The 25682-nt window shown below is 45.3% G+C and overlaps 1 protein-coding gene across 1 annotated transcript; it reads left to right on the top strand.

The window, feature by feature from the left end:
* The first annotated feature begins 3052 nt into the window (after positions 1-3052).
* LOC136451959 (transcription factor MYBS1-like) lies at positions 3053-4661 on the top strand. Its single transcript, XM_066452634.1, has 2 exons — positions 3053-3758; positions 3858-4661. The coding sequence occupies exons 1-2, from the start codon at positions 3316-3318 to the stop codon at positions 4303-4305; spliced, it is 891 nt and encodes a 296-aa protein (XP_066308731.1). The 5' UTR covers positions 3053-3315; the 3' UTR covers positions 4306-4661.
* The last annotated feature ends 21021 nt before the right edge of the window (positions 4662-25682 follow it).

A 25682-nucleotide genomic window follows, 5' to 3' on the forward strand; every position in this document is an offset into this window, starting at 1 on the left:
AGCTATGGGTTCAAGCAGTCGATCGCAAGTGGGCGATGGCGGGGCGGGAGCGAGGGAGGAGCAGAGATGACGGGGCAAGGGCGGAGCATGGGGGTGCGACAGAGGAGATGGCTGGGGAGGGAGTAGAGATGGTGGAGGGGCGCCGGCTTGCGTGGCTAGGTGCGGCTCCAAGTAGCTTGGCAGGATAGTAGGGCAGGAGTTGAGCATAGGGGCGTGGGGGAGGATATGGCCATGGAGGGAGCGACGGTCATGGTATGGAGCAGGGCCATAGGTGGACAATGGTGAAGGCCATCCATGGGTGAGCCTAGGTTCGATGGACGAAGGTGAATTTCATCCATGGGTAGCTGTCATCGGCTCCTGGTGGCGATTGCCAGCTGAGTGCCGTCGGTTTGGCGGCGACCATCAATGGCAAGCCACCCTCGGGAGCGACGACATCTGGGCCAGTCACCTACATCCTATATGTTGTCTTCGCTATATATGTTGTATGTGACTGACATCTAGGTCCCACGTGACTGATGTCTGGGGCCCATGAATGGTGGCTAATGGACCGGAAAAACAATGCTCATTCCTTTTCCTACTTCCCCTCATACCAAACGTAAAACAGTGACACCCATGTCTGTTTACCAAAACTAAGATATAAAACCATCACATCCTAGAAAACAAGAACGAACCCGTTCTCATCCCCGAACCAAACATAACCTAATAAAATGTTTCCATGCTACAAAAATGTATATGGTATACTTGGTTCAATGGCGAAGCTAGAACTTAAGATTAGGTGGGAGGGGACAAATGTCAATGTGAGGGCCATTTACTCTTTAACTACATCGCAAATTAGGTAGGTCATTAAGGGGTCTCACGAAAAAAATAACAAATTTAGGGGGTCAGATAGGCCTAGACGAAAAACTAGTAACTCGCTAGCTCACTCGACTTGCTCGTTAGTGGCTCGGCTCCGAGCTCGGCTCGTTTAAATTTTTAAACAAGCTGAGGCAACACTTTAGCTCGGTTAATTAATAAGTTAGCTCCTTGTGAGTCAAAACGAGCCAAGGTAAATCAGATGACAACAACTTGAATCAGCCCATATATGCCATGGCTTATTGGCCTAATATGATAAAACCCTAGCCCCAACCCACGCTCCCACCTCTAGGTCCTAGACTTTCCCCATCCGTTGTTCCGCGCAGGGCGTAGCCATAAACGTGTGCGAGCTCAGTTGTTCTCCTCCTGATCCGCCACACGTGGTACTCGCTAGGGCCTTGCAATCGCAGCTTTGCTTACTCCCTTGCAAGCCAACGCATAGCAGCAAGCATTAGCTTTTTTTCTTGATTTTCACAAACCAGCATAAAATCATCTGTCTTCTTATTTATTTTGCTTTTCCCAAATCAGTACTCGTTTCTGTCTTTTGCTGGATGATGAATAACCTCAATAGGAAAAAAAATTCAAGTTAGCTCGCGAGCCAAACGAGCCAGCTCGAGCTGCCAAGCGAGCCGAGCCGAGCTGAGCTTCTAGCTCGTTAGTATAACGAGCTGGGCCGAGCCAACTTGATAACGAGCCGAGCCATAACAAGACGAGCTATAACAAGTCGAGCCAGCTCCACCAAGGCCCCTTCAGCCCGTCTTCGTCCTTGAATTGGTTTAGAGCAACTCCAGGAGACTCTTTAAATCCTTGAATAGAAATTTTAGTCAAAATACCTTTCAACAACTTCTTTAATGTGATCTCCAAATACTGTCATCCTCTATTTTGATTTTTCACTAGCCAAAAACAGATAGTAGAACTGACTTTCTAGAGTGCATACGAGGTACAGAGAAGTTACTGGAAGGTCAAAAGATACAAATAACAATTTTTATTTAAATATCTCACCAAATAAGGATTTAGAGAGCGAGAAGAAAAACTGCTCTTACAGTGATTTATCCTGAAACAAAGAACACAGTGCATATGTCCTTTCATGAATATAAAGCCTTGAAAGAATAATCTTTTAGGAAACTAAATTCAAAGCAATAAAGCCAAGGAGCTTTCTTGAGGGAAATGGAACGAGGTTGTACGTCTTTATGCTCTTATAAAATCATGATTTTTTTTTCTCCAAAAGCAAAGAAAATTATACCGGTCTTTTGAGATAGAAATCAAGATAAAAATAATTTTGACGGCTACCTTTGCACCTAAACCTAGCTACAAAACCATTACTAACCACTAGTATATATCCTTATACATATACATCCTGGAAGTCTTAGGCTTTATTCGGTTATTCCTCCTTCCAAGGGGTTAGAGGGGGCTGGGAGGGATTAATAGGGATTTTGACTTGCTAGAGATTTAAACACTCTCAATCTCCTCTGACTTCGTTGGATTGATTTTCAACCGCTCAAGACCTTACGGGGAAGGCCTATTTGGAACAGAAGACGGGTAAAACAAACAAATAATTAGGAAAATAAAGAAAAACGACATGACATGGCCTTTGGAACATATGAATTCAAAACCCAGAAATGTTAGAACAAAAAAACTTTTAAAGAGCATATAAATATGGTTTCTTTTGAGACAAAGATAAAAATCTTTTGACAGCTACATTTGCACCTATAAACGATTACTAACCACCAGTATATATTCCTACACGTGCTAGGTGCCTTATGAGTAAGAGTCAATTTGGAACCAAAGAATCTGTAAAAACTAGAGAATTGGGAAAATAATAAAGAAAAAAAAAAGATGACATGGCCTTTGAAATATAGGAATCCATAACCTAGGAATCCCTACACCCACAAGGAACCTTACGAATAATAGGGCCTGAAACGAAGGAATCGCAAATGTAGAAACAGGTGAAAATTAAGCAAATGGAAAAAAAATATAGTTATAAAACAAAGAATTAGAAAAATATAGGAAAACAGCATGACGTGGCTATCACCTGGAATCCTAGACCAAAAACATTTAAAGAGAATTAGCATTTAAAAATAGTTTATTTGAGAGATTTATGTATGTTTATTATCTACAGTACTTTAATCCTGTAGGTCTATTACACGTGGGACGTTTTATCCATGAACTCATTATAGCTACAATTCGTGGTAACCTTATCTTCTCTCTCAACGGCCGGAACACACACCGTGTCGTTCTAGCGTTCTCATCCTCCATCCGCTTGCTCCTGCTCTCTCAAGTCAAAGCAGTGGATATGGTGGCGCGAGCAGCGAGCTAGGGAGGCCAGGTAGCAGATTAGTGTCGGCGTTAACTGGCTGCCCGTGACCGCGGCGGCCTCCTCCCTAGAGGTCAGTGCGCTGGCTGCGGTGGAAGCTGGGAGGCTGTGCCGACGACGCTACGCCACACGCGGACCAGACACCGGCGATGACCACTCTGGCGACGGCGGCCACGGCGGCGTGGACAAGGGAGGAGAACAAGGCGTTGGAGAACGCGGTGGCGGCCGCCGCGGCGCCGCCGGCTGACGGGCCTCCTGATGATGGCTGGTTCACGGCGCTCATGGCGAGCGTGCCGGCACGGACGGCGGAGGAGGTGCGGCGGCACTATGAGGCGCTGGTAGAGGACGTGGCTGCCATCGAGGCCGGCCGCATCCCGCTCCCGCGCTACGCTGGGGAGGAGTCGTCCGCCGCCACGCCCGAGGGCTCCGGAGTCGCCGCCTCCGCGCCCAAGGACGGAGGAGGCGGCGGCGGCGGCGGGCACCGACGCGACGAACGGAAGAGCGGCGGCGGCGGCGTTGACGCGGGGAAGAGTTGCTCTAAGGCTGAGCAGGAGCGGCGCAAGGGCGTCCCCTGGACGGAAGAGGAGCACAGGTTCGTAGCAAAAATCTCCACGTGTTCTTGCCTTCAAAATTCAAATAAAGCTTGCATCTTTCATGCTAATCTTTGATGATGTTATTGTGTTGGTGGCAGGTTGTTCTTGCTGGGTCTGGACAAGTTCGGCAAGGGCGACTGGCGGAGCATCTCGCGCAACTTCGTCATCTCACGGACGCCGACGCAGGTGGCGAGCCACGCGCAGAAATACTTCATCCGCCTCAACTCCATGAACCGGGACCGGCGCCGCTCCAGCATCCACGACATCACCAGCGTGACCGCCGGCGAGGTCGCCGCGGCCGGCGCACCCATCACGGGCGGCCCAGCCGCCGCGGGGGCGATGCCCATGGGGCCCGCGGGCATGAAGCACCACCACCCGGCGCCGCCGATGGGCATGTACGGGCACGCGCCCATGGGCCACCCAGTCGCGGGGCACATGGTGGCGCCGGCGGCCGTCGGCACGCCCGTCATGTTCCCGCCGGGTCATCACTCGCCCTATGTCGTGCCAGTGGGATACCCAGCGCCGCCGGCCAAGATGCACCAATGATCGATCGTCTACCGGCGGCATTTGCACATCTGCAGAGCTGCATTTCGTTGCTTGTTCTTTCTTGATTTCGTTCATCTTTGTGTAGTCAAAGCCATCTATATATCCATCCTTTCCTGATCTCCCGGCCCTTAATTTGATGTAATGTAACATAGATGACTTGAGTGAGTGCTGGGCAGGCAGGCGATGAGGCGAATAATGAGTATCTGCTGACTGTTGCAATAGCTCTACTTATTGTAATCACACTCAGGGAGGCTCAAGGAATGTGTAATTAGTAGCAGCCTTCCAAGGTGCAAATGTTGATCATTTGTGCAGAGTTGCAACTGGGGACTGATCTGATTCCATTTCCTGGATGTAAATTGATTGTCTATGATATCTCATCTGTGCTGTAGTGCAGAAATATGTGTTCATCATCACAGTACAATTCCTTTTTCCTTCTGAAGCATCTCAATCAAGTTCCCCCACCGCAGCCGTTGTTTTCAAACAGTGTCAGCTTGGGATTGAGCTAATGTTGTTTCAGTTTCAGTGACCATCTATGGTTTGATACTCAATTCAGATAGATAATAGATTAAATGTTTCTTTTCTATGGTTTGATACTCAATTCAGATAGATAATAGATTAAATGTTTCTTTTCTTTTTAAAACCTTTTTTGCTTGACTAGTGGACAGGCAAGTGCAACAGCATGTGGATATCAAAAGAAAATTCGTTTGTAAAGAAGGAATTAGAGTTGGCATATTTGTAATTAAAAATGGATTTTCCTTGAAGTGGAACATTCTGTTACTCAGTTGCCGGTGACAGATTGCCAATCTAATCATCTATACAACTGAGAATATACCGTCAAACAGCAGAACAACTTCATTATTTAGACTCGGCTCCTAATCTGCTACACAGTGGGCTACATAATTACAGACTCTTGAGACGTCAAGTACAAAATATTTATCTCCTTCATCTCCCACACCAAACCACTTGCAGGGCTCTGATGAAAGTATCAGGCTGTTCGGCTGATGGTTTTTGCGGCTGATAAGCCGGCTACAGCTATTTTATTGTGAAAGAAAAACACTGTACCATAGCCGTCTTGCCATCGTCAGAGTTCGTCTCCCTGATGTACTGTTGGGAAATCCTCCCCATGAGTGCAGGAGAGTAATAGCTCCTAGTGAGCAGGCCCACATGTCATAGGTGCAGCACAAGAAAAGTGAACCAAACTTGTGCATCTAGTATTTTGCATCTTTGCTTACAAGAGAAGGAAGGGAAGTATATGGACACCACCCAAGCACCACAGTATAGAGAGTTCAGTTTAGCCCCATCGTGAGCACCAGAGAGAGCATCCGAGAGGGACAAGAGAGGGATTATTGAAGAGATCTTGCAATAGATCAAGAAGATTTGTCCACAAGGTTGTAAAGCTTCAGATCCACATCCTTGGTGCCTCTAACTCGAGTTTCACCATTATTTGGTGAGGTCTTTCTTCATCCTAAATAGCAGTCCCAAATCTTATTGTTGCTTTCTAAGTCTGTAGAATCTTGATGTATGGTTGCCTCTCAGCCGCGCACTCGGTGCTAGCACACTAGCACATGACATTCCTTTCTTGCAAACGGGGACACTGAGGAGACACTGATAGAAACTGTAGTATCAACTAGGCATAGATCTAGCGGGTACAACTTGACTAGAACATGATGAACAAACCCTAGAACATGAACTACGAGATCTAGATGGAGAAGAAGGGAGAGGGGCAGTGGTCTCTGACCGTCAGAGGGTTTGGTGGAGCTGCTGGAGCCGTCCATCACGTCGGTGATGTTGCCGGAGGGCGTCGGGTGATGTAGCGGTCGTAGGTGCGGTCCAGTGGCGGTGGCGAACCTCGTGGTGGTGCTTCCCGTCACTGGCTGCGCACCCTCTCTAGATCGGTGTTAGGGTTTTGTTGGTGGGAATTGTAGCTCGGTCAACCTCGTGAAGAGAGCCGTCGGCCCCCACCTCTCTTTATAGCGCAGTATGACGGGGGCCCACCAACCATGTAGCGTTGGGCGCCCCCCGATCAGGACGCGAGGTCAAGGCCCAACTCGGCCGTTGGGCTGAGCTGGAGAGATCACCACTAACAATCTCCCCCATGATCTCATCTTATTATTTAAACTTAACTTACTTTATCTTGTTCCCATTCCATCACAGATCAGTGCATAGAGTGTGCCTCATCGTCACGGTCGGTTGCCATTAGATTAAACAGCTACAATGCACTTCTCTGTTTTGAAACAGATTCTCAACTAGACCCTTATTGTCCAGGAATCATAGGCTTTCCCTTAAACCTATGTTGGCTAAGTGTTCTCTGAACACGCTGGGTGGTAAGCCTTTTGTACGAGGATTTGCGAGCATCTTTTCTGTTCTTATATGCTCAAGACTAATTATATGATCTCGGACTTTGTCTTTCACAACATAATACTTTATGTCAATGTGTTTGGCAGCACCACTTGACTTATTATTATGAGCATAACATACTACTGGATTATTATCGCAGTATAATTTGAGTGGTTTGTATATGTCGTCTACCACTTTCAACCCGGGCATGAATTTCTTTAACCAATTCACCTGCCCTGTGGCCTTATAACATGCTACAAACTTGGCATACATTGTGGACGATGTAGTGACGGTTTGCTTTGAGCTTTTCCACGATATAGCTCCTCCTGCGAGAGTGTATGTATCCTGACGTAGATTTTCTGTCATCTCTCGCATAATCAGAATCTGTATACCTCTCTATGTGCAAGGAATCAGATCTTTTGTACGCTAGCATGAGACCCTTCGTACCTTGCAGGTAACGCAAAACTTTCTTTACAAATTTCTAGTGTTCTATTCCTGGATTACTCTGATATTTGCCAAGTAACTCGGTAACAAATACTAAGTCAGGGCGAGTACACACTTGAGCATACTGTAAACTTTCGGCAGCTGAACTATATGGAACTGCTTTCATTTGATCGATCTCATATTGGTTCCTGGGATATTGAAATTCCCCATATCTGTCGCCCTTGACTATGGGAGTAGGTGAAGACTTATAATTTTGAATATTGTATTTCTTTAGAACTTTTTCTAAGTATGCCTTTTGTGATAATCCTAAAACCTCCTTTTCTCTATCTTGGTGAATCTCTATTCCTAGGACGAATGAAGCTTCACCGAGATCCTTCATATCAAACTTTGAGGACAAGAACTTCTTTGTTTCTAGTAGTAGATTAACATCACTGCTAGCGAGCAAGATGTCATCCACATACAAGACTAGGAAAATGTATTTTCCATTCTTGAACTTTGCATAAACGTAATTGTCCTCTATATTTTCTTGAAACTCAAACTTTCTTATTGTACTATCAAACTTTAAATACCACTGTCTTGAAGCTTGTTTTAATCCGTAAATGGATTTCTTTAGGCGGCATCCCATACGTTCTTTTCCTTCCACAACAAAACCTTTTAGTTGTGCCATGTAAATATTTTCCTCTAGATCCCCATTTAGGAACGCCGTCTTTACATGCATCTGATATAATTCTAAATCGTAATGTGCTACAAGCACCATTATGATTCTAAAAGAATCCTTACATGAGACTGGAGAAAATATCTCATTGTAATCTATGCCTTCTCTTTGCGTGAAACCTTTCGCCACAAGTCATGCTTTAAACCTTTCTATATTCCCTTTGAAGTCATGTTTAGTTTTGTAGACCTATTTACAGCCTACTGTCTTGGCTCCTTTAGGAATTGTTTCTAAATTTCAAACACCGTTGGTTTTCATTGATTTTATTTCATCTTCCATGGCTTCAAGCCACTTGGATGAGTGAGCGTTTCTCATGACTTCTTCTAATGAGGTGGGATCACCCTCCATTTGAAATTCCTTACATTCATAAACTTCGTAGCCATCAGGAATGGTTGATCTCCTGACTCTTTGAGACCTTCTAGGGGCCTCGTTAGATGACGCTTGTTCTATATGAGGTTGTTGCTGCTCTCCCTCATGTGTGACAATGGGTTCTAGGGGATTCTGAAGGATAGGTTCCTCATGTTCATTCATTGTTGCCATAGGAGAACTAACAATTGGTGCTGTTACTATAGTGTCTTGCACTGTTGGTACAGCAACAATAGGTAGCGTGAAGAATGGCTCCTGAACCATAGGAGTGGGAACGTATACCCGCTTCTCTTTAAAACTAATTTCTCGCGCTACCATGCTCCCCCTGATCATATCATCCTCCAAGAAGACAGCATGTCTTATTTCTACAAACTTCGTTTGGCTGTTAGGACAATAGAAGCGATAACCTTTTGACTTTTCTGGATAGCTAATGAAATGGCAACTGACTGTCTTAGAGTCTAGCTTTTCTATGTTTGGGTTAAAAACTTTTGCCTCAGCTGGACAACCCCACATATGTAAATAGTTAAGTGAGGGTTCATTTCTTATCCACAACTCATACGGTGTTTTGGACACCGACTTGCTTGGCACTCGATTAAGTATATGAATGACAGTTTTTAACGCCTCCATCCATAAACTTATTGGTAGGGTAGAGTAACTTATCATGCTTCTCACCATATCAATTAAGGTACGGTTGCGTCTTTGAACTACTCCATTCTGCTGAGGCTCGCCCGGTGTAGAATACTGGGCTACTATGACATTTTCCTGTAAGAACCTTGCAAAGGGTCTAGGAACTTGGCCATATGGGGTGTGTTGACCGTAGTACTCTTCCCCACGGTCGAACCTTACTACCTTAATCTTTAAGTTGTGCTAATTTTCTACTTCAGCCTTAAATATCTTAAATTTATCTAATGCTTCCAATCTTTCTTTAATTAGATAAATATAACCAAAACGAGAGTAGTCATCTATGAATGTTATAAATGAATCATAACCATCCACACTCTTCACAGGAAAAGGACCACAGATGTCTGTGTGAACTATTTCTAAAATTTCTGCGCTCCGTTTGGCATCTTTCTTTATTTTCTTAACGTACTTTCCTTTTATGCAATCAATGCATTGCTCTAAATATGAAAATTCTAAAGATGAAAGAATTGATTTCTTAATCAATCGCTCTATTCTTCCCCTCGAAATATGGCCTAAACGACAGTGCCATAATTATGATACATCATGAACTCTCTTCCGCTTATTACTTGCATTTATAGACGAAGAGGCATTCTCATTCTCAGTACTTACATCATTCGTATTCTCAGAAAGTGATAATAAATAAAGCTTGTCTTGTCAGAATGTAAGACCAACACACTTATTATTAATTACAATCCTACATTTGCCATTACCAAAATGGCAATCATATCGATCATCATCTAATCTTGAAACACTTATCAAGTTTCTACGCAAAGAGGGTACATAAAGAATATTTGAAAGCTACAGTCTAAAACCATCATCTAATTCTAGAGATAGATCTCCAATGGCTTCAACTTCAGCTTCAACTCTATTTGCAACTTTAATTCTTCTTTCTCCTCTTTGTAGGGTCCTTGTATGAAATCCCTCTCTTTAGAAGGCTCTTTAGGAAGTCTAGACAGTCCCTCTAATAATGTCCATGCTTCTTGCACCATTTACACTGATCCTTCTCAACTTGAGCATTGTTGTTCTTCGGATGGTGGTCATTCTGAGGGGTTTTCCTTTGAGGTTTGGCATTCTTATTGAAATTCTTCTTTTTATTGTCCTTCACAAGGTTAGCAGAGTCACCCTGTGAGCTTTTCAGCCTCTCCTCTTCTTGAACACACATTGCGATAAGCTTCTCTATATCCCACTTATCGGGCTGCATGTTGTAGTTAACAACAAAAGTTTCATACTCTTTCGACAAGGAAGCAAAAACCAAATGAACCAGGAACTAATCTTTGAGCCCCAAATCCATTGGCTTGAGCTTGGATGACGTGTTACTCATCTTCAATACGTGTTCTCTTATACCTCCACCAGAGTATTTCTCATTGAATAATTTCTTTATCAAGGTGCTTGCATAAGCCTTTGAAGAGCCAGTGAACTGACTCTCCACCTTCTTAAGATACTCTGTGGCAGTATCACAATCTGGGATAGACCCTCTTATTGCATCTGAAATTGTGGACTTAGCCACCATCAAGCACTTGCGGTTTGAAATGTCCCATTTCTTACGTTCGAGATCATACTTCATTCGCACTTCTGCATGATCTCGCTGCCGAGCAGTGAAATCAGCATCAGTCTCATTATCTTCCCTCACCGGGTCCACTAGCTCAGTCGAACATGGGGAGGTAAGCGCTAGATCATTTTCAGACAGCGCAAGTGCTAGCTCATACTTCTCTCACCATACTTTGTAGTTGCCCCCTTCAAGAGGAGGATATGCGAGATAAATGTCATAGGATTGAGTCCTGAAAAACACCATCAGAGATAGTGAGAAAATATATAACATCATAATTGCATGCTTTAATTTAACGTTGGTCAAAATTAAAACATACAACATTCTTATACACTAATTCTACATCACCGTTGGGCAGAAATAGAATTAATTCATGGAAAACTTATGAATAAACATTATAATATTGTTATCATCAACGTTGGTTCGAAAATAACAATACGATAATTTAACTTAAGCAAATATGACTACTCCAATTAAAATTTTCCCGTTGGTTCAAAAATTAATCAGAGGATAAACTGATCATTGGAGCGGAAAATTCATACTTAATTGGTGAATTTTACCCACAGAAAAATTCTCTTTACTAATTTTATTTGATCCATTAACCAAATACCAGGAAAAGAATAAATTCACTAAATTTAGAAAATGAAAAAGGGCTCAAAGCATCACTGTTTACTCGGCCCAAGCAGCAAAACAACCCAGCCTACCTTGCACGCGCGCCCGCAGCTCCCTCCCAGGCCGCAACCTAGGCCTAGGCCGGGAAAGCGGCCTACCGCTCGCGCCCACCTAGGCCAAAACTCAGCCCGACGTCTCCACTCCGTTCATCTAAAATCGATGGCTTGCGACGTTCTCGGATTAACAAAACTGCAACGGCGCCGGCTCCCCCCAAACCCTAGCTCACTCTCTTCTCCCTCCCCTTCTCTCTCAATGCAGCCGAGCGACAGAGCGCAGTGGTGGCGCCTAGAGTTGGCCCTTGACGGAGGGATGGTGGCGTCGTCGCTGGCCCCCTCGCCGGCGTGCACTCTCTTCTACGGGTGAGCGTGCCACCATCAAGCAACCTAGTGGCGGCACCCTAGCACGACAGTTCTTTACCGGTGCGGAGGCACTTCCCGGAGTTCTCCGGTGAGTGGAGGGCGGTGAGGCAAGCCACCTCCGAAGCCCTTCCCCTTTCCCCTTCTTTTCTCTACTTGGATCTTCTTCTATTCTTCTCGGATCTTGTCTGATTTGGGGTTAGGGTTAGGGTTAGGTCGAGTTAGGGTTAGGGTTTGGCTACTGTTCTTCTTCCCCGAGTTGTCTACGCGAGTTAGGGTTAGGGTTTGAGTTCCTTTTCAAAACTGAGACCCTTTCTTACTCCTTTTCTTCACCCGATTTGGGTTTAGGGTTCGATGAACCCTCTGCTTAGATCCAAATCGGATCTCTCACCTCCTTCTAATTGCTGCTACTCAGTTTTCTACCCCAAAGACTAGATCTACGTCCAGATTAGGCTTGATCGATACTATTGATAGAAACTCGACCGTTGGGCCGAGCTGGAGAGATCACCACTAACAGACACTACTACAGTTGATGCAGTGTTGATTGGTGACAAATGTGAGGTAGACAGACAATGCAAGTGGATGTGTCGCTACTGTTTGGGCGCAAGGACATGCATCTACTTCCACTGGATCAACGCACACTGTGTTGGATCAGGCTACTCCAACTCTTCTTCCATTGCGTTGCGCATCAAGTAGTAACGATCAATGATCTCCTACTCACATGTTGTCTTGGGTGAATGCAGTAGATTTTTTTTTGCGCTAGTATAGCAATACCCATTCCCCTACAACATTGTCCTACGACACATCCTAGTGAGCTTCTCAACCAGTCATTAAGTCTAGTATGGCTTCACCGGATGATTCGCCGAAGTCACTGGGTTAAGTCACTTCTACCCGGGAAACAACGTCACCGGACGATCTGCTAGGGGTCAATCCTATCATTCGATGATGCATGTTTCGTTTTTGTTTTTTTAACCTATTTTGTATGCTTATTACCAATAAGGACATGCAGGAACAACAATTGTCACATGTCAATCGAGGTGTACAATATTGAAAGTTTCACCATGACAAAAACAGTATGGTTGTGTTATGTGTTAACATGAAACAAATGTATCATGAGCAACTAGTTCTTGTGGATGGGGATTGATTCAAATCGAATGCGCATGGAATTGAATTCGAATAGCACTATTTATCATATTTTAATTTAGATATGAATGTTATCAGTTGTGAATCAAAAATGGATATTTCGAATTTGGATTCACATTTGAATACCTACGCAATTTTAAAAATAGCAAGTATCGATTTACTTTTTGGATAGTAATAGTATAACAAAATTATGATATATGTAGTGATTTTAAATGTGAGTACATAACACATGTAGTTAAAGACAACTAATTAAACATAACATATTTATTAATAAATATTAAAAAATGTACAAAATTACTAATAAATAAATACATTACAAATTTTTAATACTTTTTCATCAAAATATAAACTAAACTAAAAGTATTTGAATTAATATGATTAGCCATATTAATAATAACTGAACTTAACCTTTATATATCATCAGTAATATATAATTTTAAAACTAGTAAAATGTCATTGTCCATAAAGATTACATTTAAACAGTTTAAATAATATACACATCATTTATGGTATTAAAAATATATCATTTACATTACCAATTAATCATAGATATAAGTTTTAGACGGTCTCACCGAGTACTTTATTCTTCATGAATATGGAGAATGTCAGATATTTCACATTTTTCTAAATATAGATTTGGAATAAATAGACAAAAATAGTGAAAAAATATATTCGGGTACATCTATTTAGCATCCATGTTATAATTGAATAGAACATGAATATCCATAGATTCAGACATACAAATCCATACCAACTTATGGAGCATGACAAACTGATAGGAAGCATAACAGAACCGTGACTAGCACGAAGAAAAGACATCGTCGTGGAATCAGGCCCCCTTTGGAACGGAACACAAAAATATAGAAATAGGAAAAATATAGGAACTTCCTAGGAATACAATTGCAAACACAGAGGATCGGAAAATTTAGGAATTTTAAAGGAATGATTATTTGGATAGACCTTATAAAAAATATTAGGAATTTTACAGGTTTGAATGGATGCTAAGCTCCCTACATTTTTTTCTCTAAAATAAAAGGCAAATAAAAATTTGCTACACTGTTCCTATTCTCTATTCGTGTGAACGGAAGGCATGAACGCTGAAGGATTCCCAATCCTATGTTTTTTTCTTTATTTTGCTTATATAAACCAAAGGAGGCCTAAAAGAAGATTTATTCCCTCATATACTTTCACCATACAAGGAATCTGCGGCAGTGGACATTTCACCTTCAATCCAGTGGTGAGTACAGAACGAAGGCGAAGCTATCAGCTTCGCAGCACAGATGACCCCAAAGGAGGCTTTGGAACTGCTTGCTTCTTATTTAGACAATGATCATTTAATTCCTGCTCCTCTCTTTCTCTCGACTTTTTCTTTTTCAGTGTGGCCATCAGCGTGTGACAAGGACCCCATACTGGAACCTTGAGTCCATATCCCTCACAAAGTACCTTTTCTGATGTTGGTGTGTGGTGTTCTTTTTATTTGCTTGTTTATTTCCATTTTAATTGGTTCTTTTCTGAGGCCGTTTTGGGTTGCTGGTGAAGTGTTGATTTTATGCCTATGTCCCTTGTAAGTAACTTCTATTTTTTTTATCATCCCTTGTAAGAGTATCTTCAAGAGTACCCAATAATCCTTCCCAATTCATGATTTTTTGGGGAAAAAAAATATCTCCAGCAACTTCCAGACTCACCTCCCAATCTTTTTGGCACTTGGGAACCCCCCTGCGCGTAAAGATGCGCGGACTCCAGGTGGCGCGTATCCTCTCCCGCGGCCATGGAAACACCCGTATCCTTAAGCCAATCTAAAGGTGGAAGGGCAGGGAACGAATAAAGAGTAGGAAAATAGTTCCTGATGCAAATGTACAAGAGAGAGAATATATAAAAGTGGTTAGGATAATTTAAATATAGTATATGATTATTGATGTAAATTTGTCTTCTATATTTTAGGAGTGAATTATTCGGAACTATTGGAGATGATCTTATTTATTCCTCCCAATATTTTTTGGCGAGTTAGAAAACTCCACGGTTTTGGGAATAAATTTTGGGAACTCTTGGAGATGCTGTAATTAACTTACCATCAGGTGCTATCACTACTAGAATAAGTTTTCTTTCTCTCGAGGGAAGGACGTATAAATGTATATGTTGACGCGAACATCAGTTCCACAACTAAAACGCTAGAATGCGCGAGTTGCAAAGAGACCGAATAATGCAATGGATAACCAACATACTTTCACGATAAAGAGCGACATGGTTTATGAGGTGGCCAAGGAGGAGGACGTCCAAGGGCTTCATTGGTGTGTTCTCCATCTCCTTAGGGCGTGTTCCAACTTAGGCTAAAGTCCCCAGGGTAAATATCAGGCCCACAACGACGACGCAGTTCTCGACAAAAACAACAACAACTTATCATGATGATTTGGAGGCCTTGCCGACGTGATCTTGAGGTCAAACCAGATCCTTTTGAAAGCTTATCAAATAAACTTTCTATCAAGTGCTCCGGGACCTCAAACTCACTCTGGATGAAGGAGTTATGGCCTTCGCAATGAAGTAGTGTCGGACCATCGATAAATTGAAAGTTCAACTTTGATGGACTTGCACTTTGGAATTGGTCATGTTCATGGCATATCCATTCTCTATCATCATCACCATTGTTCCTACGCATATCTGAAATACCAATATTGGGTAGCAACCAGATCTTAGTTTTATCATTATGCATACGTAGAAATGAGCTTATCTTATAATCAATGGTTATATCTGAAGGTGTTATGTCCTCATCACCAAGGCTGCGAGTTCCGCCCGCGCCTGCCTCGCCGCCCCCTCGGGCAGACACCGTCCCATCACGCCCCCCTCACGCCCGCCCTGCTGCCACGCTAGGCCGGCCCATGAGTTCCGGGCGCTCCTGCCATGCCGTGCGCCTACGCCACCGCACAGGAGCCGGCCCGCCCTACCGGCGGCCACATGATTGCGAGCTCCGGCCCCGCCCCGGCCACGAGCCACCAGGATGCCACAAGCTCTGGCCCCGCCTAGGTCGCGGCTGTCGGCTCCGACCCAGCCGTAGGAACCGGCCTCGCCCCGGCTCTGCTCCGATCTGTATGGAGGAGGAGAAAGAGGAGATGAAGAGCTGAAGCATTGGCCCCAGGTGGCAGTGAGATAGAGGGGAGGAAACTCATGGCTGAAGTTGTACCAAACACTTTACAGGGAGACCAGCTCTGTACTGAATCTGCTCTACATTCAGGTGAATCTAGGGATTTGGATCTGTTTTTTTGGGTTGCTCAAACTCTCCCGAACAAGAAGTTACAATCAATTTGTCCTGGACCACCCACCAGCGGTAAGAGAGAAAGCACAAAAGCTACTGCTCCATACGACCATACCTTTACTGGGTATTCTTTTTGTGCATTAATAAAAACTAACTACTTTTGTGTTAACTAGTCCCAAAAAAAGCAAAAAAGAAAAACATGGCAATCTGTGGCCAGTAGATCACCGAAGTAGTCGAAGTTGGATTGGTGCGTTGAGGTCACTAGTATAGATGGCCAACGGGCCGTGCCGGCCCGATGGGGGTCGTGCCTCGACGGGCCGTCGTGCCTGCCATGCCGTGCCTCCACGGGCTTCGTGCCTGGCCTACGGCCCATGGCACGGCCCGTGGGCCGTCTGACCGTGCCGTGCTGCCCGTTGGGCACGGCCATTTTTCCCGTGTCGTGCCGGCCCACAGCCCGACAACCAAAAAACATATCATTTTCACCAGATTTTCACCGAGTGTTTGAACCACTTCTTCATTTTCACCGGTTTTGAACAAGATTCCATCATTTTCACAAAAGCTCACAGATTCACATTCACCACAGACCACAGTACCACACAATGACACAATCACAAATCACAACACAAGAGAAAAGACAAAGAGACAATCAGACAAGGTTATATAAAAATGATGATCAAAAGGAGTTGTTTTGTGCAATGCTGCCTCATTAAAAACCTTTCTTGGTAAAACTCACCCTTGTGAGAAACCCTAGAAAGGAAAAAAGAGTGCAGCCAGCTCAAAGAGTCAAAGTCTTAGTAGTAGTGTCTTATTACAAAAGCCAACCAAAGTGGCAACTGGCAAAGTCCTAGTGACTTAGTGAGTCCACTCCACAGTCACACTCCACAGTCCTATAGATATACACAGTCCACTCTCATCTCACACTCACTCAGTCACAGCAAAAGACCAAAAGTACCAGCAAAATTGTACAGAATTCATGTTAATATGTCATTCTTTTGCCATCAGTCTGATCTAAACAGGAAAGAGGAAACAGGAAAGAGTCACTACCTCTCCAGTTCTCCTTCTTCATCAGTCATCACTATCCAGCACCAGCAGTACCGTCGCTGCCGCTGCCTTCGCCTTCTTCGTCCAGGAATAGGTTCTTGAATGCCTCCTGCAGGTCCATGTCCTCAGGTGCATGTTGTTCTCTTCTTACTCCTTGCTCCTAGTCCTTTATGCAGGTGAGCATCTCCACATGCTCAGGCAACAAGCGCCGCCGCCGGTCTTCGAGTATCCTACCTGACAAGCTGAAACAAGACTCGGAAGAGACAGTAGATACAGGAACAGACATTATATTTCGAGCCATAATAGATAGGATTGAATAGGCTAGCTTGTGGTCACGCCACCAGAGCAGTATGTCAAAGGATTCCTCATAACATGTGACAGGGTCACTGTCCAAGTAAGCTGAGAGCTCACTAACACCAGCTCCAGCTGGAGTAGATGAAGATGAGAGGGAACAACACAGGGGATGCATCAGGGCCTCCAAAGATCCTTCCCCATGCCTGCTTTCTCTTACTAGAATGAGCTGAAGGCTGTGAAACCCTTTGAGACCTAGCTGCACCACTAAATTTCTGCTTATACTTGTTGAACAATATGTACATTTCATCTTTCACATCAGCATAGTATGAACTATAAGTGGATCCAGTATGTTAAGCAAGTAGTTCAAGCACATTAAAGAATCTTTTCATCTTAGCTCTAGGATCAAGAATGAATGCATATGAATAAAGTAGTGGAATTTTCTCCCAATATTTAAGAAATTTAAGCTTCATAGGATAAGCAATCATTCTAAAATTCTGATCTCTTTCAGCTTTATGCAAATGTTCAGCAATGTCAAGAATATGGTGCAAAACGAGTGGAGCTATGGGATAATAAACACCAGACAGAACAATAGTAGAATCATAAAAGAGTTCTAGGAACACCATTATCTGTTCAGCAACATACCAATGCTGTGCAATCAACAATTCTGAACCATAATTAGAGTTAAGCCACACATAAAAAACTTCCTTGTATAGCAGCAAATGTTTAAGCATTAAATAGGTGGAATTCCATCTAACATCCATATCCAAGCCAAACTTTCTAGGTCTTATACCCTGAGCAATACAGTAATTTTTGAACAATGCAATTCTTTGATTAGAGGAATTCAAAAAGTTTATTGCAGTTCTAAAATCTTCAGTAAAAGGTTTCAATCTCTTCAAGCCAGATTTAACAATCAAATTAATGATATGACAGGCATAACGCTGATGCACAAGCAAATACTTAACCTTATGAGGATCATCACGTGTAGGTGCAGGATAAGAACCCAAGTAACCAAAGAAGACAGGTTGCAAGATATTATAAGCCTTAGAATTAGATGAAGCATTGTCTAGAGTGACAGCAAAGATCTTATCAATCAAACCAAACTCCTCAACCACACCAGCTATTTTTAGCAATGTTTTCACCAGAATGTGACACCTCAATTAGCCTAAAACCAACAACCTTTTTCTGCAACTCCCAATCAGCACTAACATAATGACCAACAATAGAAATATAGTCCTCCTTAGCATTACCAGATCAAATGTCAGATGTCAAAGAAACAGATGAGCAAGCAGGCAACAATGAATTCATAAGCAAAGAACATTGATTAGCAAACATTTTGTCCATATCTCTAGTAGTGGTCTGCCTAAAAACTTTTTCAAATCTAGGGTTATGAGCACGCTTAATGTAATCATCCCAGGCCTGTGTCTCACCTATGCCTAATGGAAGGTCTAGCCTAGCAATCAACCGGCACAACTCAGTACGAGCAACAGCAGGGTCATACACCCAGTTATGCAAACCATCAGCATTCAGAGCAAGCCTAGACTGGACCCTCTTATCATTATCATGTTTTGCCTTACATGATTTTTGGTGCCGTTTCAAATGACCAGTGCCAGCAGCAGATCTAGCAGAATACCTCTTACCACACATTTTACAGATAGCAGCAACTCTTATGTTACCTTAATCTCAGTGAAATCCTCCCAAACAGGAGATATGAGCTTACCCTTACTAGTACCACCAGTCGATGAGGTACCATGAGTGTCGGTCGAGGCTGCCACCCCACCGTCGCCGTCGCCGTCGCCGTCGCCGGCATCGAGATCAATCGAATGGGTGCCATCACCGAGATCGATGCCGAACAGCCCGCGGGCATCCTCACCGATGTCATCGTTGTCCTCGATTTCCAGCTCCTCCTTGGGCTCGGGGTGCTCGCCATCGGCTAGGTGGGAATAGACATCCGCCACCACCGGCATGGTGACCCCAGCCGAGGAAGGGCCGGACGGCCGGCCCCGGCCCTGAGTTCCTTGAACTCCAGCTCCAACACCGTCCCTCAACGATGGACGCTAGCGCTTTGGCAGCCTAGCCATGGCGCCTCCAGAGGAGGAAGACATGGCGTCAGGCACCACCAACCTACGAAGAACAGGGGTTAGTCAGTGAGTGAGTGAAAGATGGACAGACACAACACAGATCTAAGGTTAGGGTTAGGGTTAACCCTAACCTGCGCCACCGGAGCCCAGTGCCGGAGAAGAGGCCAGGGAGGCAGCTAGAGGAGGAGACAGACAACAGTTACAACGACGGCGAGTGGCGGCGGAAGGACAGACAGGCACGACGAACTCACATGGTACACTGGAGGAGGAGGGAAGAGGGGATAGGAAGGGAAAGGAGGGAGGAGATGGTTAGTGAACTCAGGTCGAGGTGGACGAGTGGCGATGAGGTCACCGGAGCAGGGCCGGCGAGCTCAAGGCGAGCGGCGGCGAGCTCCAGGCGGCGGATCGAGAGCGAGCGAGACGAGACGACTGTGACTGCGAGCGGCGGGAGTGGAGTGGGATTAGGGTTAGGGATGGGGGGCGGGGGGGGGGGGGGCAGAGCAGGGCCGGCGAGCTCAAGGCGAGCGGCGGTGAGCTCCAGGCGGCGGATCGAGAGCAAGCGAGACGAGACGACTGCGACTGCGAGCGGCGGGAGTGGAGTGGGATTAGGGTTAGGGTTAGGGATGGGGGGGCAGGGGGCAGCATTTATACGGCCGCGGCCGCGCAGGGGAGGCAGGCAGGCGGCTTCGTGGGCTGGCCGGCTGGGTCGATGGGGGCTGGGGCGCTGGGCCGCTCACCGGGCCACCTCTTTCACCAGGCCGTGCCCGTGCCGTGTCGCGGGCCTAGGTGGCGGCCCAGGCACGTCCTGGTCCTTCGGGCCGGGCCGGCCCGGGCCCGATGGCCACCGGGCCGTTCCGTGCTTGGGCCGGGCCACGAGCCTGCGGGCTACATGGCCGGGTATAGTCACTAGTCACTCTTTAGCTCCGGTGACAGTTCGGCCGATCAGGACACGAGGGCTGCAGGAGTAAAGTAAAACGAAACGAGCGTCATCGCGTGCTACTCCCTAGTCCCTACTTAGAGCTTTACCTCCGGGCTCACACTGGCTGCTGGGGCTGCTCGAAAGGCGGCCAGGCGCGACAAAGCAGGGTCGCGTCAGAGAGCGACGGGGTGTCCGTGTCAGGATGGTGTGGACCGGTGGATCGACAACCCAACCAGACGCAAGCGTCCAAAAAGAGAAAGTCTAAGGGGGCCAATCATGGAACGCCCCTTTGGATTACGCCTCTGCTTTTAACAAGAAGCCAGAAAGTGTGCCTATGCCTGAACAGCTAAACTTTTATAATAAAAAAATATGGATCGCACTTTCAACTTTCAAAACTGATTAATTGACTCTAAAAGTTCAGATAAAACTTATGTATAGATACCTTAAGTAGTAAAAAGCAGGATCTTATACGAACATTTGGCAGCACAGGAACGTGCTACAGTACATCAAAATGGTAGAGAAGCAGCTAAAAGGGCGCATGATTACATTATTGCAAGTGATGATGTATTTTTTTACTGTAGTAGACTATTGTGGTCCGAATAATAATAGTAATAATCTACAGGAAACTCGGTAGTTCTAGCAAAATTTTGATCGTACGTAAAACCTAACCATTTCGAGTTCCATACATTGAATCGGGTGGTAGCCTCTGCAGACAGCGATTGTCCAAGAGCTGAGTAGTTTTCTGCAATCTTTTCACGGAGTACGTCCCAAGGGCAGCACTGATGACGCCCAATATTATGATACCAATGCTTGCGATTACCTGAAATTGGAAATTTGAGAAGTAACCATTTCAGCGACCAAGTTTGCAAATTGCCACCGTAAAGAATACTTCCACCAGGTTTTCGAAAAAAAAAAAGAATACTTCCACCAGGCAGTATCATCAGAGATCTCCAGTTGAGAGCCCGATATGCGGAGACGAAAATTCATTTTGTGATAACTGCAATTTGACGATCATTTACCTGTGAACAAGTTGCTTTATTCTGTGAGATCTTCAGGAAGCACAGGGCTGGCATTATGACTGCCTGTAATTATGAATAGTATACACCCGTTAACCACATTCTATAATAAAATATGATTAATCTATCATCCATGCCTCTTTCTTAGGTAACAATTAACAAATGAAATAACAATGCATGGTATATCAGAAAGTTTTGTCTGATAAGTTTGTAGACTGTTAATTGTAATAATGAAACAATGCATGATACATCAGGGGGGAAACTAAACAAGACTACTATTCTCGTGAAACAGTTCAATTTTTTCACAAGAATGATGTACCTGCAAGTTAGAAAATTTAGATATGAAGGCTAAGTGTCAATAACTCAATATTGGTCTTATAATTCTAGCATAGCAACCTTTATCTCAACAAGTTTGCCACTTCGTAGTCTCACAATACAGCTCAATACAGTGATAACAAGTTAAATGAAAAAAAAAACTTACCACAAGTATACTAATAAGAGATCCAATGAGAGCCATCACAAGACCTGAAACACGAAGCAGATAGTTCAGAAATGCAGGGGTTCAGTCAAGACAGTGAACTGAGTTGTGGGATACAATGTACAGAAAATTTTCAGGATAACAGAAGTAGACAGTGATGTGGGATGCACAATTCAGAAAATGGGTGCATGCTTACCAAAGAATGGCAGAAGGAAAGCAGGCAGTCCTCAGTATAATACAGCACGATGTTTCGTTCATAAAACCTTCAGGACGCAGCTCTTCTAAACTTCGAGCTAATGGGTTTAACAACAAGGCATATCTGGTTGTAATTAAGGATGAAGCAATTCCACAAAGAGTTAGAATAATTAAAATCGTGGCACTAAAATCAAAATGTTATCCTAGAAAACTGAAATTTTGAGGTTTTGATGATAAGGATACTTGGTGAAAGGGTTGATCACATGAAAACATACAAAAACATTATTGAGTAATATTATAGAAAATTCATTTTAAAAATAATATAAAGAAAATTTTTCTAGAATTTGAGAAAGTAAACTTAGGTCAGGATGCAGTTGTTACCGTGGTCCATAGTGCAACTTTTGAGGCAACTGAATGTTTTGGAAGGTTTAAAGTGATTTGTGATAAAGTGCTCTCTCCAAACATTAGAAAGCCAATGACAGCAAAAGAGCCATATATTACTGTGCATATTGCGAAAGTGCAAAACACCAGCACACCTTGAGAAAAAATCATTATTCCATAATAAGGTAAAACGAAACAGGAATAAGGCCAAACATATCATATGAACAGTGCCTTAGGGAACTTAGAGCGATCGGACATTGACCGGTAGATATTTAGAAATACTGAATGCCCGGAGTAGCAAAATCCATAAATACCAATAGCAAAGGGCATGCCACTCTAGTTTACTACCTTCCCAGTTGAATGGAAGCCTATACCATCAGTAGCACCAACTAAGCCAACGGACAGGAATACGAGAAGAGTTGCAATCACACCATCCGCTGCATGCATAATAATAATTAGTTAAAACCATGCAAAGTCACTTGATCCTTATTTTAAGATTACTAATAATACTTTGCAAAAATAAACAAACTATCATCAGTCGGACCTGAAACGACTGTGTCCATGCATAATAATAATTAGTTAAAACCATGCACACATTTTGCAGCTTGCAGGTTGCAGCCATGAAACAACCATCTGTGTCCATAGGAAGCAACAAACAAGAGATGGTAAAGCCTGCACTCTATAGTATGAAATCACGAATAGCAAACTTTAATGTAAGTATTACATCAATTCTCAAATGCAATATAAAATCTGAGAAATAATAGAACCTCACAGATGTCATCATCTAACCAGGCGGCATGATCCAGGCTCCTCATAATCACACGCATCATCTCCCCACCAAGAACCATGGTAAACCTGGAAAAATACTATTTTGATCAAAACTTATACTATCTTTTACTAACTTAAACCACTGCATCAATAACTTTGTACTATTGCTATATGTTTAGCTAGACACTAAAAGTAGTCAGGATCAAAATAGGCATATTTCCAGGCTCCATTCAAGAATAATAAATATGTTTGTACCATGAAGCAAGATTGAACTATAAATAACTTGATATAGGACTAACTCTATCTTAGCTAACCAACCTATGAGACAAATCAGTAAAGGAAACATGAAGTCAATGTAAATCTATAGCAACCAATCAATTTAACTCTCTTTTTTTTACATAGATTGTTTCATGTCCATGGATGCATCAGACCTGACAAAACAAAATAATAGACAAGCGACTATAAACCTTTCAGTTAGCCATAAGTATGTCAAAGTCCAAAAATTATGTTATTCCTTTGCAAGACCATTTAACATGACTTATGCATGGGAATAGACTTAGAACAATAGTAAAAGTCATACAGGCCCTTAGACTTCAGTTCAGAGACAATGCTTCCTTCATAACATATGCTGCCTTCTGTCAAGGGCCTTGTCGTTGAAGGTAGGAGGCCCTCGGCTACGGAGGTCGTAGCCTCGATCCGTGTCGTCTCCGGTGAGGTTTTCCCCCTCCACCGTAGGCTTAGTTGAGAGGTAGAAGGAGATTGGAAATAATGATATTGCTTAATCCTCAAGGTGCCGATTACAATCTCTTAATAGCCTCTGGCTAAACAGCCATGCCTAGAATTAAGGGAAGCCAAACAACTAATTTGGAAAGGCAAACAACTAATTGATCCTATCTATTCTTAGCCACTAACCGTGGCCACCCCAGCCGCCGGCTGGTCGCTTTCTGTGGCGTGGCCCTCCCCAGCCGCGGCCTGGGCGCGCTCTGTGGCGCGGCGCACGTCTCGCGCACGGCGGCGTCTCACGTACGTGCGTCCCCACATGACATCTCCCCCTTCCTCGAGAGCCAGCGCGTCCTCGAGCTGGAATTCTGGGTACTTGGCGGTGAAGGCGTCCAGGTCCTCCCAGGTAGCTGAAGCCGGCGACGTCCCCTTCCACTGGATCAGGAGCTGGCGGACACCCCTGGCGAGGCGTGCCTTGACTGCACGTTCCGGCTCTGGAACCACCGCACCGTGGTGGACAGCGGGCAGGGGCGGAGGAGCATCCGGCGGTGCGCCATGGAACTTCTTGAGAAGACCAACGTGGAACACGTCATGCAGCCTGGCGCGAGGCGGAAGAGCAAGACGAACAGCGACGTCGTTGATGAGCTCGGTGATGCGGTACGGCCCGTAGAAGCGTGGGCGCAGCTTGCCGGTAGCGGACTGGGACAGGGAGGCCGTCGGGCGATGACGGAGACGGAGCAGCACCCAGTCGCCCACCGTGTACGCGACCTGACGGTGGGTCTTATCGTAGTGGCGCTTCTGGACCTGCTGAGCTTGCTCCAGGCGGGCGCGGATGTCGGCGAGGAATTCATCCCGTTCCTCCAGGGACTTGGCAACCGCGGCCACCCTGGTGTCACCTGGCGCATACGACCGGATGGATGGAGGGTCCCGGCCGTACACCACTTTGAATGGAGTATCGCGGAGCGAGGACTGATAAGCGGTGTTGAAGACGTACTCCGCCCACGGGAGCCACTGCAGCCACTGCCTTGGCCGGTCACCAGTGAGGCATCGCAGGAACATGATGATGACGCGGTTGGCCGACTCGGATTGCCCATCAGACTGTGGGTGGAACGCCGTCGTCATGTGGAGCCGGGTGCCCACCAAGCGCATCAGCTCGCGCCAAAAGGTGGAGGTGAAGACCGTGTCCCTGTCTGACACGATGGACTGCGGCACCCCATGGAGGCGGACGATCTCGGCGAAGAACACTTGGGCGACGGACTCGGCGGAGTACGGGTGGGACAGTGGGAGGAAGTGGCAATACTTGCTGAATCTGTCGACGACCGTCAGGATGACTGATTTCCCCCGGACGCGCGGCAGCGCCTCCACAAAGTCGAGGGCGATGTCAGCCCACACACCTTGGGGCACCGGCAGTGGCAGAAGCAGGCCCGCCGGATGCAGCTGTTCTGATTTATAGCGCTGGCAAGTCGCGCATGCCCGCACCCAATCCTGCACAAGCTTTTTCATGTTAGGAAAATGGAAGTCGCGCCGCAGCCGCTGCAGCGTTCTCTGTACGCCTTCGTGTCCCTCCGCATGGACAGCCGCCAGCAGCTCCGGCAGCAACGGGGACGCCGGCGGGATATACAGCCGGCCGCCGAACTGAATGAGCCCGTCCACCTGCGCCCAGGGGAGGCCGCGAGAGCCGGCTGCGAGGTCGTCATGCAGGGCGACGAGGGCGGGATCCGTTGTCTGTGCTTGGCGGAGCCGGTCGAGGAAGTCGAATTGGGGGGCCGAGAGGGCGAGAACCGAGCCCTCCGTCGGCGTATCGCGGCGGGACAGCGCGTCCGCCACAGCATTTGTTGTCCCCGGCTTGTACTCGACGGAGAAATCAAAGCCAAGGAGCTTCCCCACCCAATGATGCTGCGGAATTGTAGCAAGGCGTTGGTCCAGCAAATATTTGAGGCTGTAATGATCGGTCTTCACGGTGAAGCGACGCCCCCACAGGTA

Source organism: Miscanthus floridulus, chromosome 5 (assembly GCF_019320115.1).
Source record: "Miscanthus floridulus cultivar M001 chromosome 5, ASM1932011v1, whole genome shotgun sequence".
In the NCBI taxonomy this organism is placed as follows: Eukaryota; Viridiplantae; Streptophyta; class Magnoliopsida; order Poales; family Poaceae; genus Miscanthus; species Miscanthus floridulus.

What these genes read in the sequence shown, in the direction of transcription:
- LOC136451959 (XM_066452634.1), top strand. Translation starts at nt 3,316, where the DNA reads ATGACCACTCTGGCGACGGCGGCCACGGCGGCGTGGACAAGGGAGGAG. An exon ending in TGGACGGAAGAGGAGCACAG is followed by an intron (nt 3,759 to 3,857) that starts GTTCGTAGCAAA and finishes TGTTGGTGGCAG; the next exon opens with GTTGTTCTTGCTGGGTCTGG.